The 16,624-nt window shown below is 43.1% G+C and overlaps 1 protein-coding gene across 1 annotated transcript; it reads right to left on the bottom strand.

The window, feature by feature from the left end:
- Positions 1–2,229: 2,229 nt before the first annotated feature.
- On the bottom strand, positions 2,230–16,176 carry TBC1D13 (TBC1 domain family member 13). Its single transcript, XM_072124617.1, has 12 exons — positions 16,066–16,176; positions 12,192–12,265; positions 9,845–9,885; positions 9,526–9,587; positions 9,140–9,239; positions 8,722–8,804; positions 8,108–8,267; positions 6,282–6,492; positions 5,988–6,151; positions 5,133–5,293; positions 4,395–4,452; positions 2,230–3,754 (listed from the first exon to the last, which is right to left on the bottom strand). Exons 1-12 carry the CDS (start codon positions 16,086–16,088, stop codon positions 3,683–3,685), a joined length of 1,209 nt encoding a protein of 402 aa, XP_071980718.1. The 5' UTR covers positions 16,089–16,176; the 3' UTR covers positions 2,230–3,682.
- Between the last annotated feature and the right edge of the window lie 448 nt (positions 16,177–16,624).

Genomic DNA, 16,624 nt, shown 5'->3' with positions numbered 1-16,624 from the left:
ACCCTCTGTATCTCCAGGAGTTATACCCCTGAATGGCTGCTCCCAAATCATCGCACACTGGGGCAAATTTACTTACCTGGTCCTGTCGCGATCCCCGATTCTGACGATCCGACGAAGATGAAGTCCGGTGGATTCACGTAGCTCGTGCGCCCGATTTCCTGCATCCGTTGCTTCCCCTCCGAGGTCCGCCGGAGTTCACCTTCCTCTTCCCGGTGCATGTAAGTGACACAATTCGAAATCCTGCGCTTAGTCCGAATCCGTTGGATTGTGAAACCCGGCGCTGATGCGCCAAAATCTGAATAAGGTTAATCCCACAAGGAGGTTCGTGCACAAATATGGGTTCATTTATTCATGACTCATAATTAACATGAAAACAGCGGAAAAAAAGGATTGAGGCAAATGAATGTGATTTTCACTTTGTACATTTCATGTCCTGGCACCAAAGTTCACATCAAGAACCAAACACAAAAACAGAATTTAGGAAAAAAATAAAAAATCACTGAAACAATTGGTAATATTAAATAATACCCATAAAATAATTAAACTGACATAATTCCAAAAAGATCCCATGGGCAGAATCCCTCTCCTGATCATCAGGAGTTGTAATCTAGGTTGGGTCATTATTGTGGCTGGTTACGACGGGTTGTGTCATGGGGACATGTTAGTGTTTATATTCAACGTATGTGAAGATCAAACTTTATTGCTACACCTTGTATAACACAGACACCCCTGATCCTACCTTGTATAAGACTAGACAAAATGTAGATGAAGAACAAAGATCTCATCATTAGTTGAAAACTATCTGGGTCTAACTTGGTTGCAAGCCAGATCTGCCACTATCTGTGCCTAGCTTGGGTACGGAGGGGAGACGGCACTATCTGTGCCGAGTTCAGTTACATAGGTGAGACAGCACTATCTGTGCTGAGCTCAGTTACGGAGGGAAGACAGCACTATCTGTGTCAGGCTCAGTTATGGAGGGGAGACGGCACTATCTGTGCCGAGCTCAGTTACGGAGGGGAGACGGCACTATCTGTGCCAAGCTCAGTTACCGAGGGGAGGCGGCACTATCTGTGCCAAGCTCAGTTACGGAGTGGAGGTGGCACTATCTGTGCCGAGCTCAGTTACGGAGGGGAGGCGGCACTATTTGTGCTTAGCTTGGTTACAGGGTTTGATACAGTACTATCTGTGCCTAGCACAGTTGCAAGGCAGAACCGCCACTCATTATCTGTGCCTAGCTCAGTTAAGGGAGGGGAAGGGGTGCAGTGGCACTATCTGTGCCTAGCTTGGTTACAGGGGAGAGATGGTATTATCTATAATTACCTTGTTTATAGAGGAAGACCAAAATATCTGTGCCTAAATAAATTAAAGAAGGAGACAGTACTATCTGTTCCTAACTCATTTATATTGATATATAGGCAGTGGTACCGTCTGTGTCTTGTTTATTTATACTGGAAGACTAAAAATTTGTAGCATATATACGTGCGAGACAGTACTATCTGTACCAACATGATTTATCAGGGAAGACAGAACTACCTGTGCCTAACTCAACTACCCAGCTTCAACTATATATGGAATTTTAGGCTGCAGACAAATAGCCCTGAATGTATATAGAAGTCTCCAAAGCAGGTGTGAACACAGCAATAGAGAGATCATGGGATGTAACTACACTTATTTAGGGGGCTCTCTAGTGGTTTGTAGCTGTACCTGATAGAACAACTCAATGGTATCATAGTGTAAGTGTATATCCCTGTAAGACATGCCTGGAGTATTGGGACCAGGTCTCTACAATGAAATCTTAGGTTTATTCCACATATCAAAATTTAAATAATCCACATAATAATCTCATCTGTGTTACCACTACATTCCCTTAAAGAATTCAAAGTGCTTACTCCAGCAAGTGTGAGAAACGTTCATCCAAATCAAACAGATACTCCAAATTCTGTGAATATTGACAATCATCTACTTCTGTCAAGAGGCACACATTTCTATTCCGTATTATCTCTTCCTAGGAAAGCTGGATATGAACCAACATGACTGCCCTTACAACTTCATAAACAGGTATCCTGACTAGCGCTACCCCTCTTAATATGTCCCTTTAAGGGTAGATCATAAAACATCCCAGATCTCTCAGAAGCAGGACCCACTTCTTAAGAGGTTACAGATACACAGCTCTCCCAGGCCCCTGAATGGTAGTTGCCTACATAAAATTAAAAGCTATGTAAAACCGGGTGTATATTACTGCAAAATTTATTTTTCACAATATAGTTGGGTAAGGTTTTGTGGTCATTTTGGAAAGCAGATACAAGAGAATTTAAAGGGACCATGTACATTGCAGTCAGTATCAGTTATTGTCCCTAGAGAGACGTGTAATCATATCTTTATTCATATTAATAACAGCATGACTACGATTTATATTCTAAATTTTCCAATGATATTATTAATAATAATTCTTTATTTATATAGCGCCTACAGATAAAGCAGCGCTGCACAGAGCTTGCCAAATCTGTCTCTGTCCCCAATGGGGCTCACTATCTAAATTTTCCAATGATATTAGACTATAAATCACAGCCCTGCAGTTACTAAGATTATACATTTTCCAAATACCATTGGGGGTACGTACTCACACTGCTGTGCTCTAAGATCTCCACACTGGTAGTATATAACCAGAAGCCTGCTACAGCTCTTACAGAAAGTAGTGATGAAGGGTATTGGGCAGAGAGCACAGCAATGTGAGGACACACCCCGGTGCACCCAGAGAAGCTACAATCCTGGAATATAGATCCATATTTCACAGTCCTGCTGCTACAACACAAAGGTCTACACATCTATCCAGGGACAATACATAACACTGGCTGCAGGTTGCATGGTCATACCCGATGGCCCCTTTCCTGATAATGCTGCTTAAATTGGATGTTTCATGATCATATGTTATCACTTATTGACACGCTAGGGGTCCCAATCCTAGTTATGGAGCAGCATATCGCACAATTACACTGCTGGTCCAGTGAACCTCTATGGGACTGGGGGCTGCGCTCACATAATTTGACCAGTCCCATATAAGGTGACAGCTGTTTTCTTGTCCCACTTTAGCATCTGTAAGGTGCAGGGCACGGGGCCAGCCATCATTTATCTATCTACACCATATCCTACCAATGTGTCCTCTATGACAAAACTTCATTAGCGTTAAAAAACCAAAATCAATACATACTGAAATAATATATACAAAAACATAAAAAGATTGAAATGGCAAAAAAAACAACATAAAATCTGCTCATTAATTTCTTAAGAGAAATGCAATATGACATGAATAAACACTTGTGGTAACTATGGAGTCTCAGGCGCCGGGGCCTAAACACAGAGGCAGCTTTGTTACACTGTGGGCTTTCCCTTGGTCGGCCGGGTGCTACACGTCCCATGGATAACAGTCTTCCAGCACCTGACGGATACTGATACGGGTATATGAGGAGCCCCTTCAGTGCCATAAGGTCTATAGTGCATTGATTGGTCACAAGGAGGCACAAGTGAGAGCGCGGGCACCACAGCTTATTGCCCATCGCAGGAGTGTCTCCAATAGGAGTGTACAAGACTTGTCCGTGTCTCTTGTATCAGCTCTTGTCCTATAGGTGGTCATACTGAAAAGATCCAGAGGGTCTCCAGAGATCAGCAGTGGTAAAGCAGGATCTTATTTGGAGTCTTGAAGTTCTTTAGCTTTCTTCAAGATAGGAAGAACATCTCCGTCTGAGAGGGGGTAATCCTAGAGGGATAGAAAAAATATGATGGAGTATAGTATCACACCAGAATAAGGGGGCACACTTTCTGAATCCAGCGGCCATATTTTGCATATGACCCCTTTAAGGAGGACCTGTCACCCATAATTTCGTCACTACTAAAGTAAGCAGCTCCTAGTGCTTGAACAAACGCTGCAGTGATAGAGTGATAGCGTTATCGGAAATCTCCGGTAACGGTATCCAACACTGCGGCAAGGTACAGTGTAATCATTGGACCGCTCGCAAAGCGGTCTGATGTATTCATGAGGGGGCGGTCCAGGGGCTGCCTCTTCCCCAGACCGGCCCGCTCGCTCCGTAGGCTGGTGGTGACTGCCGTGCGTCATTCGGCAGTCACCCCCCCTAACCACGCCCCCGCATTAAATACATCAGAACGCTTTGCGAGCGGTCCGACGATTACACCGCCGCAGTGTTAGATAGCGTTATCAGAGGTTTCCAATAACACTATCCTTCTAACACTGCAGCGTTTGTTCAAGCACTAGGAGCTGCATACTCAAGTGCTGAAATTATAGGTAAGCAGGTCTGCTAGCTTGGCACTACACTCCTAATCTGCAGAAGTCCCAGTAGTTCAATTATTTGCATTTTTTTTTAGATCTGTAATGATATTACCTGGAGCAGCCTCATATTCACTGTGAAGTCACCTTCTAATAACTGGGCACGGATCAATCTGCAACAGAATTAAAGGGAACATGTCAGATTGGGAGACAGGGACCCTAAAGATGGATATACATAGTAAACTCACTACTTTAAGGGGAGCAAGCCGACCGTCTACTGTGTTTATAAGGGGTATCCCAACTTTGCTGTATACTGAAGTCCTTAGATCACAAGCAAGTTCATCAATTCAAGAACACATGTGTATAAGCAGAAGATGTATTTTCATTAAAGGGATCTTCCGGACAAACAAATGTTAGGTATTGTCTCTGGAAAGATATTTCATTATACCTATGTGTACGTTGTTAGAATATATGTCACAGTCCTGCTGCTACTAAGATTGTAGCTTTTCCAAATACACCCGGGGTGTCCAAGATATTTGCACTGATGGATTGCTGTAGTATTCAACCAGTGGCATGCTTCAGCTTTTACTCAAAGAGAAGCTCAATGCTGAGAGGACAGCACCAAGAAGCTACAATATTGATCGAATATAAATCCATACTTAAATCCACAGTCCTGCTGCTACTAACAACATACGCAGAAATATGGTTACACATCTCTCCGGGGAATATACACTGGCTTCAAGTTGCACGGTCACACCTGCTGATAAATTCCCTTTAAGAAGAGGACTACAAGTTCCAAGCAGCATAGGATTTACAATGGGAAATGGTAATTGCCTAATATTCCATGACTTACATCAGCATAGCACAAGACACCTTTAAGAGGAAGTCAAATCTGTTCTCATCGGCAAAGAGCGAGTCCCAAATCCGGATGACGTCAGGCAGCACAAACTCCTGGGAGAGGAGTAACGTCAGCCAGCGGAAGGCGAAGAACTGAGGCTTGATGTTTTGTTCTTGCTGTCAGTAGACAATGGTAAAAATATTCAATTACAGATTACCCATAATGCTCAGCAGGGCATAATGCTCAGCAGGGCTCCAAATAGCACTCATGCAAATGTGTTAAGTAGTAGTATGGTGGTATTATAGCAATAATGTAAAGCTTCCCCCAGGATCCACTCCGTAAGGAATTCCCTAATAGGATTACTAGAATAGCTTCTAGAAAAATCTGAAACAATCTCCTGCCGAGCCGGAGAATTCACACCTTGCTCCATGAGTTGAATCACCTGTATACGGTCTATAGAAGCAGATAGCAGTAAAGCAATGTGCTGCAAAACACATGTAAAGGTATTGATCCCAAGCCTTTTAAATTGGAGGGGGGAGACCATGAGGCCTACAGATCCCCCATACCTGTGGTCTATTATCTCCTATGGTATTTCCAGGACTCTCTGGCTGACCTATAGATATGAATACACACCAGGGCTCCGTCCATACTAGTAAAAACCCCTTAATTGAAACGATTCTACTATTCAAGACCGTTATCTATTAGCCCATCTAAAACACCCTCCCCTGGAAGACCTGCCATGTCTTCACATTCCATGAACAATTAATTTGAATAGGAATTGTGTAATACTCCACTTGTGCTGTGGAAGTGCTGTAGGGAATTGAAAACTTGCTGATTATGCATTGAGATCTTGCTCTGTGTTGTACTTACCAGCCTGAGGTAGAGCTCCTCATCCTCTTCCTTCAGTGTGGAGTAAACTCGCTCCATCTTTGCAGTTATTCCACACTGAGAATCATCTAGACTCTTGATGAAATTGTCTCGGATCTCAGCCATCAGATTAGTGAAGCAGAAGAAGGTGTCAGCTTCAGCATGCTCTGGTTAGGGGAGTACATGAGATCAAGTATTACATGGCGACCCATAGCCTTCCCTAATGACGGGCCACCCAACACCCCCACCCAACACCACTATAATAGGGTGAAGGCCTGATATAAGATGGCGTCTCACCTCTCCAGGCACTGTTAGGGTTGGTGGCAAATGTGTAATAGATGGGTCCGACTATTTCATTCATGCCCTGCACGTAGGCAATACCAGGATTCAGCTTGGCATAGATAAAGAGGATTCGCTCTACCACCTCCCAATGCGCCTCGCTACCAGTGGGCAGGGGCTCAATATCGCTCAACGAGTGCGAGGCTGAGGCCTTCAGAGGAGAACTCACCTGGTGGAGAAGAAAAGGATGGAGAGTTATAAAAATATGTCACATTTTTCTGGAAGAGGCACAGATCAACCTTTACAGGCTTAAAGGGGTTGTACAACCAAAGACACTTATCCCCTATCCGCACAAGTTCCAGACCACGGAGGGTCTGACTGATCTAATGAGGGATGTGGGGTTACACTCAGAGCAGATAATAATAGTACTGGAGACCCCCAGAGTAACAAATAATACTGGAAACCCCATAGCAGACCACAAAGCAGGCTTAAAATCCTGGAGACCCGAGAGCAGATAAATAATACTGTAGACCCCCAGAGCAGATAAATAATACTGTAGATCCCCAGAGCAGATAAATAATACTGTAGACCCCCAGAGCAGATAAATAATACTGTAGACCCCCAGAGCAGATAAATAATACTGTAGACCCCAGGAGCAGATAAATAATACTGTAGATCCCCAGAGCAGATAAATAATACTGTAGATCCCCAGAGCAGATAAATAATACTGTAGATCCCCAGAGCAGATAAATAGTATCGGGGACCACATAGCAGGCTTAAAATCCTGTTTGATCAACAACTTTGGGAATAGTCTGATCAAACACCTCTCTTGTCCATTAGGTGCAATCCTATATGTCGTTTTCCAATAAAAGTTCTGCTGTTGGTGGGAGACACTCAGAGTCTTTCTTATCCTAGACACCTCCCTTAAAAACTATAGAAGTTTATATCCCCCCCCCAGATGGCAGCGAGATATAGTTCAGATAAATAATACTGTAGACCCCCAGAGCAGATAAATAATACTGTAGATCCCCAGAGCAGATAAATAGTATCGGGGACCACATAGCAGGCTTAAAATCCTGGAGACCCTCAGAACAGACAAATACTGTAAACCCCTCAGAGCAGAGATTATCCTCATTTTATGTACATGCTCAGCAGTGAAGCTCCTCTGCTATGGATTAGAGGAATAAGGTGTTGGGAAGGAATGGTCGCATCTATCTCAGCCCTGCTAGAGTGACCAGGAAAACAGGACTGTGGAGTCGGTGACCATTTTGGTGGAGTTGGAGTCGGAATTTGGGAAATTGAAAAGTTAAAGGTTTTAGCTTACCGACTCCACAGCCCTGGATCTAACCCTCAGTGATGGGGATCCAGCATTTGGAGCAACAGCTAAATTCCCTTCTATAGGGATGCACAAGATCCCTGTGCCAGAAGCTCCATATAAGTAAATGGATCATCAAGGCCACATGTGGATCAATGCTTCATTCATGGGTCGGACTCAGAAGAACTCTAGGTCACCCATTTTCCCTGTTGGTGAGATACCTAGTGTATCCTTTAGACAATGGATAAGTGTTGTTGGTAGTAACCCTTTGATCAACAACTTTGGGAATAGTCTGATCAAACACCTCTCTTGTCCATTAGGTGCAATCCTATATGTCGTTTTTCGATAAAAGTTCTGCTGTTGGTGGGAGACACTCAAGAGTCTTTCTTATCCTAGACACCTCCCTTAAAAACTATAGAAGTTTATATCCCCCCCCAGATGGCAGCGAGGTATGATGTATATGCTGCAAAACCGGTAACATGACGTGTAAAATGATGCTAACAATGCAGACAGACTGGTCCTTCCTTACATTAGTGAGGCCGCTCCTGTTCCTTGCTACGGTCTGGGACTTTAGTGTGGTCTGCTCTACACGCTTGCGCAGGGTCTCGTACTCGTTCTCTGGGTCCATGATGAGCTGGCAGGGGTACTCCGTGGGGTTCAGGAAAAACGAGAAGTCAGGACATAGTCTCCTGGAATGTGAGGAACAAACAATGAGAATCTCAAGTATTATCAAGTCTATCATGTTGGAAAATGCCCTATATATGATACTGTCTCACTGGTTAAAGGGGTTCTGGATTTATGACATGTTCACAGGATATGTTATATACATGATAGGTGCGGGTCCCAGAGATGGGACACCACCAAGATCAGAGGCCCGCTGATCCCGTTCCTGTAACACAACGGAATGGAGTTTCCCATCCATGCAAATAGTGGAGAGGTCCCATAGACATGAATGGGAAGTGGAGGTGCATCCGGCCACAGGATGTCCCAAATGAGTCCCAGAGGTGGGACCTGCACCCATCCTGAGGATATGTCATGAATATAGAAGATTGGAAAACCCCCTTAAACCATAAAGGACCATGAATCTTAGGGCTGTGGTGGACATCAATTCCTCCCACCATACACAGCGGCCATTTTGCTTACCTCACATCTTTGTCTATCTGTAGCAGCACTTCATTATCTTTAAAGTATGTGTTCCACCGACTGTCGGGGTTGGGGTTAAGTGGCTAAAAGAAAAATAATAAAAATCATCAATTACTTGAGGAGAAATACATGACGGCATTATTTTTAGTTTTAGCAAAAAAACTAAAATTTATAAGACCACAATAAATATTTCATTTTCTCATTCATTAAAGAGGTTCTTCACCATTCACTAGATTTAATTTCCCTGCAGTGCCCCCACAGGCAAAATAAAGTATTACAAGATACTCATGGGTACCATCATGAATACATGGATCCTCCAAAAAGATTGATTTATCTCTGACTGATTTATGGAGATTCTACATGAAGGGGCTTAGGCCTAATATGTAACAGAAAATGGTCAAGGTCTTTCAGAACTTACGTGATCTTCCAAGGTGACGTCTTCTCTGGACAATCCCAGTTTGGCCTTGGCAATTCCAGGCTGAATGATCATTTCCTTTAAGAAGTGGGCGTAGGTTTCCCTATAAGAAGGCAAAGAAATGAGAAAGTAAACATCTCTCTTGACAACCAACATGGCCGCCATGTTTCTGCTTTCTACTTTGAAGGGATCTTCAAAACTAAAAGTAAACTGGGTTACTACGGGACACTGCTCTACTTATCATCGGCACCAGTTTCAATAAATCACATCTAATCGGGGAAATTTTCCTGTCTCAAGTAGCTGGACAGTCAGTAATGGCAGCCATTTTGGGTGCTCCACATTTGCAAAACTATAGAAATGAGGAAATAAAATGAAAGACATTTTCTCACCTTTGTTTCTTTAGCACTGAGTCCCATAATAGCCGATCTGTTGGGAGATAGTCGAGTAATATCTAAAACAAGGAAGGTTATGGGATATTTTTAGTATTGGGAAGGAACATGAGACTTCAATCTTAAAAGGGTTTTTATTCCTTGAAAAACATGGCTGCCAAAAACAGCGCCACACCTGACCCTGGGCAGTGTATGGTATTGTAACCACAAATGCGCTGCAATACCGGGACAAACCATAGTCAGGAGTGGCACTGTTTTTGGTAGATAGCAGCCATGTTTTTCATCCCCTTTAAATATTTTGCTCCATGGGGATACATACTTTCCAGCAAAGGCAGCGAATCCCTCCTTCAAATGGTATACCTGTCAAGGAGGGAAAGAAAGAAATATTATAGAACTTTGTACAACCTTCTAGGGCAGTGATGGCAAACCTTTTGGAGACCGAGTGCCCAAACTACAACAAAGACCCACTTATTTATTGCAAAGTGCCAACACAGAAATGTAATTTGTGATTTATACTCGCTTCTCTGTCACAGTTTTTATTGATACCAGCACCCTGAGGACACCAATAAAGCAGAAAATAGTCCCAGGTAGAGCTGTCACTTTAAAATAGCTCTGTGCACAGCAAGTCCTGGGCTGTCTGGGACTGCAGGAAGATACCTGGAGTCATCTCTGGTGATGGCCTGAGTGCCCACAGAAAGGGCTCTGAGTGCCACCTCTGGCACCCGTGCCATAGGTTAGCCATCACTGTTCTAGGGGAACCATAATCTCCCTTAATCTGTCACATGACAGATTTAAGGAAGGGATAAGTCATGGGCCTGTAATGATGGATCGCACATAAAGTGGGATCCCCCATGACCTCAAAATCTCCAATGACCGTATTGATCAATGGCTATAACCATGGAAGGCATATATGGAAGGCATATATTGATATATATACCCATGTATATTGACAATTTTTCTGTTTTGATTTTAAACTGGTTTCCTATTGCTAGGGGTAAGAGCACCTACCGCTCTTACCCCTAGCAATAGGAAACCAGTTTAAAATCAAAACAGAAAAATTGTCAATATACATGGGTATATATATCAATATATGCCTTCCATATATGTGGAAAATTGATTGTAAAGTACTTTCCTTAGCAAGACAGCTAGAAAAGACAAGACTTGCTTCATAGGAATGTGTGGGATTTACCGCTGTGATGGAGGCAGAAAGAGCTGCTTCATTCAGGGGGTCATTTACTAAGGGCCCGATTCTCGTTTTTGCGACAGGTTAACCAAATTTTTCCGTATTGCGCCGATTTTAACAGTATTGCCCCGGGATTTCGGCGCACGCAATAGGATTGCGCCGCATCGGCGCAGGCATGCACGCAATGGAAATCGTGGGGGTGTGGCCAAACGAAAACCCGACGGATTCGGAGAAACCGCCACATTTTAAAAAAAAAGTGTCGCTGGACACGTGCTTACCTTCACCCGGCAACGGATCGTGCACTCCGGCGGGCTTGCCGGAAGACACGAATCCACCGCAGAGAACGTGCCGCTGGATCGCGAATGGACCAGGTAAATAAATCTGCCCTTCAGTGTCAAGATGCAGACTTGTTCGTAAAGCCTCCGCAGAGAATGGGGGAAGTGGGCAGAAAAGGGTTTTAGGTTTTATATTTGTATTCCCTCTTACTATGAAGTTCAAATGTCACTATTGTAACCCTGTAAATTATCAAGGCAAAGGGTAACGCCACACGCGCCACCATCTCCTCACAAAGTGGAGACTTTCTGCCAGAGAAAAACTCGTAAAGGACTAAAATCAACAAATGAGAAATTATCTTTTGTCAACACAATAAAAACAAACAGCGGATGTTGGGTTTTTCCAAGCTGACTGCCACGTGTCGAAAAACTCTAAAACGTTACGTGAAGGACACCGCTACATTTCTGCTACTCCCATGGCCGACACTAGAACAATAGGACTACCATAGTATTGAATGGAGCGGCAGGTCACACCTTTGACTTCTCCCCTGATTAGTAATTAGGGGGACCCTGGTATGATTGCTGGGGGTCTCATTCTAGAACCATCAGCAGACCCTTACCAATTGGATTGCTATTCTTTGGATAGGGGATAACTTGCAAAGTTGGTGCAAACCCTTTAAAGGTGATTAAAAAACATTCCAAAAACAGCGCCACACAAGGACATGGTCTGTGTTGTTATTGCAGCTCAGCTGTATAGAGATGAATACCACACACTATCCATGGTCAGATGTGGAGCGTTTTTTTTTTTTTGGAAGATCGCAGACCTGTTTTTCAACCCCTGGATAATTCCTTTAAGAAAATGCTCTGATATCAGACACAGCGGGGCTCATTTACTAAGGGTTTGCAGAGCGCATTTTGGTCGGGTTTCCGTTTTGCGCCGCATTTAACAGGGGATTTGTTGCACGCGTTTGGATTTTGGCGCATCGGCGCCGGCTTGTACACGACACAAATTTTGGGGGGGGGGGGTTGGACAACCCGAAGGATTCGGGCTACGCACTGGATTTAACATTTAGAAAAGGAGAACAAAGCAGTTATTTCTTCTCAATGGTTAATTATCATTAACCTTGAAGTCTGGTGTTTAGAGACAACGTGGAAAAGAAAAGTAAGACAAAGTCCGTGGAGTGCGGCCAAGCGTTGCGATGACGTCTCACCGTTGAAGCAGAGCTCCCGCAGCACAGGCAGGTTGATGTGAGGTTCACTGAGGAGACTCTGGAACTCTGCAATCCTGCAAAGAGGAAAAACATCACTTGATGTGCGGGGTCCTTCCTGCCGGGCCCATCCTGATATACACACGAGGAAAGCGAGGAACAGTATCAGCGAGTTTCCTCTTAATGAGGCCAAGTACACATGTTGCACATGTATTGCACTTTCAGACTCAATTCAAGCTGATGTGTCTACACCTTAACGCCTGCCATTCGGAAAAATCAACACGTTTTCTGGATTCTTAACTGGTTCTAGTTCCCAAATGCAAGAGCTTAGGTCTACCCCAATGCCAGTCCCCTCCTCCATACTACTAGTGGGGTCTGATATCAGATTGGAGGGGTCTCACCGATAAGTGATATGTGCATGCATGATCCATTCCACCATTCACATATCTTCTCACAATGGTCACTGGGTTCACTATTTATAAGACTCTTACCAATCTAAAATTACAGTGGTGAAGGCAGGAACACACAAGGACCCGTGTATGAGGTGCCCTGCTGCTACTTTCTATGGCGTCCAATATTATAATACTTCCTGGTTCACACTCCACAAGTTCAAATGTGGGCACAAAACGTGGTATGACCCATCTAACTGTGGGTCAGCACCAAACACAAACAATGCCTGGACAGATGCTGATCCAGGTCGAAGCTGAGATCAGCTGTGTGAACATAATCTTAGGATATATATGTGGAATATTTGGAAAGGGCTCATATGTATAACACATAACATTACACACATATATACTCTATATCAGTGGTTGTCAACCTGTGGGTCGCGACCCCAGCAGGGGTCGAACGACCAAAACACAGGGGTCACCTAAAGCCATCGGAGCCACGATTTTATTGCATTTTTTGGGACGAATACAATATTCTTGTACATGGTTTGGGGTCACTGCAACATGAGGAACTGTATTGCGGGGTCACAGCATTAGAAAGATTGAGAACCACTGCTCTATATTATACGTGCATCCAGGCTAAAAACTCTCCATATACACAGACACACTATTATACATCCACACACACATCATCCATGCATCACACATTGAAAACATTTGCTTATCAAACATACACATATATCATGCGCACACATCCCATCTATATACACAGGCAGATCACACATATATCATGCACACACATCCCATCTATACACACAGGCAGATCATACATATACATATATACATGCGCACACATCCCATCTATATACACAGGCAGATCACACATACACACATATATCATGCACATACATCCCATCTATGTACACAGGCAGATCACACATATACATATATACATGCATACACATCCCATCTATGTACACAGGCAGATCATACATACACACATATATCATGCACATACATCCCATCTATGTACACAGGCAGATCATACATACACACATATATACATACACACACATCCCATCTATTATACACAGGCAGATCACACATACACACATATATCATGCACATACATCCCATCTATTATACACAGGCAGATCACACATATACATATATACATGCATACACATCCCATCTATGTACACAGGCAGATCATACATACACACATATATACATACACACACATCCCATCTATTATACACAGGCAGATCACACATACACACATATATCATGCACATACATCCCATCTATTATACACAGGCAGATCACACATATACATGCGCACACATGCCATCTATATACACAGGCAGATCATACATATACATATATACATGCGCACACATGCCATCTATATACACAGGCAGATCACACATATACATATATACATGCGCACACATGCCATCTATATACACAGGCAGATCATACATATATACATGCACACACATACCATCTATATACACAGGCAGATCACACATATACATATATACATGCACATACATGCCATCTATATACACAGGCAGATCATACATATATACATGCACACACATACCATCTATATACACAGGCAGATCACACATATACATATATACATGCACACACATACCATCTATATACACAGGCAGATCACACATATACATATATACATACACATCCCATCTATATACACAAGCAGATCACACATATACATATATACATCCATACACACCCCATCTATATACACAGGCAGATCACACATATACATATATACATGCACACACATACCATCTATATACACAGGCAGATCACACATATACATACGCACACATGCCATCTATATACACAGGCAGATAATACATATATACATGCACACACATACCATCTATATACACAGGCAGATCACACATATACATTTATACATGCACACACATGCCATCTATATACACAGGCAGATCATACATATATACATGCACACACATGCCATCTATATACACAGGCAGATCATACATATATACATGCACACACATACCATCTATATACACAGGCAGATCACACATATACATATATACATGCACACACATACCATCTATATACACAGGCAGATCACACATATACATGTATACATACACATCCCATCTATATACACAAGCAGATCACACATATACATATATACATCCATAAACATCCCATCTATATACACAGGCAGATCATACATATAATTCCCATCTATATACACAGGAAGATCATACATATACATATATACATGCACACACATGCCATCTATATACACAGGCAGATCATACATATACATATATACATGCACACACATCCCATCTATTATACACAGGCAGATCATACATATACATATATACATGCATACACATCCCATCTATATACACAAGCAGATCACACACATACATATATACATCCATACACATCCCATCTATATACACAGGCAGATCATACATATAATTCCCATCTATATACACAGGCAGATCATACATATACATATATACATGCACACACATGCCATCTATATACACAGGCAGATCACACATATACATATATACATGCACACACATACCATCTATATACACAGGCAGATCACACATATACATATATACATACACATCCCATCTATATACACAAGCAGATCACACATAAACATATATACATCCATACACATCCCATCTATATACACAGGCAGATCATACATATAATTCCCATCTATATACACAGGCAGATCATACATATACATATATACATGCACACACATGCCATCTATATACACAGGCAGATCACACATATACATATATACATGCACACACATCCCATCTATTATACACAGGCAGATCATACATATACATATATACATGCACACACATCCCATCTATTATACACAGGCAGATCATACATATACATATATACATGCACACACATGCCATCTATATACACAGGCAGATCATACATATACATGCACACACATGCCATCTATATACACAGGCAGATCATACATATACATGCACACACATGCCATCTATATACACAGGCAGATCATACATATACATATATACATGCACACACATCCCATCTATATACACAGTCAGATCATACATATACATATACACATGCACACACATCCCATCTATATACACAGGCAGATCACACATATACATATATACATGCGCACACATGCCATCTATATACACAGGCAGATCATACATATATACATGCACACACATCCCATCTCTATACACAGGCAGATCATACATACACATTGCATACAGATACACAGACACATCGTACCTGCACACACATTGCATACCTAGTCTATAACCAGCTGTGTAATGCTCCCCCGCTCCCATACAATGACAGCTGCTGCCCCCCGAGCCCTGCTGCCCCTGTGCACCCCCTACAGCTACCCCAGTCAGTCTCCCCGATGCCGCAGATCTCACTTGCTCGTGTGCAGGCTCGACATGTTGATTTCCGCTGACTGCTGGGATGGAGGGGGAGGGAGGAAGACAGGAAACAGGAACCATGGCAGAGCCTCATCTTCCTGCACACTGATACCATCCTCAGTACTGGCACACACCAGCCCGGCAGAGCTTCCTGCACACTGATACCATCCTCAGTACTGGCACACACCAGCCTGGCAGAGCTTCCTGCACACTGATACCATCCTCAGTACTGGCACACACCAGCCTGGCAGAGCTTCCTGCACACTGATACCATCCTCAGTACTGGCACACACCAGCCTGGCAGAGCTTCCTGCACACTGATACCATCCTCAGTACTGGTACACACCAGCCTGGCAGAGCTTCCTGCACACTGATACCATCCTCAGTACTGGCACACACCAGCCTGGCAGAGCTTCCTGCACACTGATACCATCCTCAGTACTGGCACACACCAGCCTGGCAGAGCTTCCTGCACACTGATACCATCCTCAGTACTGGCACACACCAGCCTGGCAGAGCTTCCTGCACACTGATACCATCCTCAGTACTGGCACAC

Source organism: Engystomops pustulosus, chromosome 9 (genome assembly GCF_040894005.1).
Source record: "Engystomops pustulosus chromosome 9, aEngPut4.maternal, whole genome shotgun sequence".
Lineage (NCBI taxonomy): Eukaryota > Metazoa > Chordata > Amphibia > Anura > Leptodactylidae > Engystomops > Engystomops pustulosus.
This window is presented reverse-complemented; position numbering and strand designations above follow the sequence as displayed.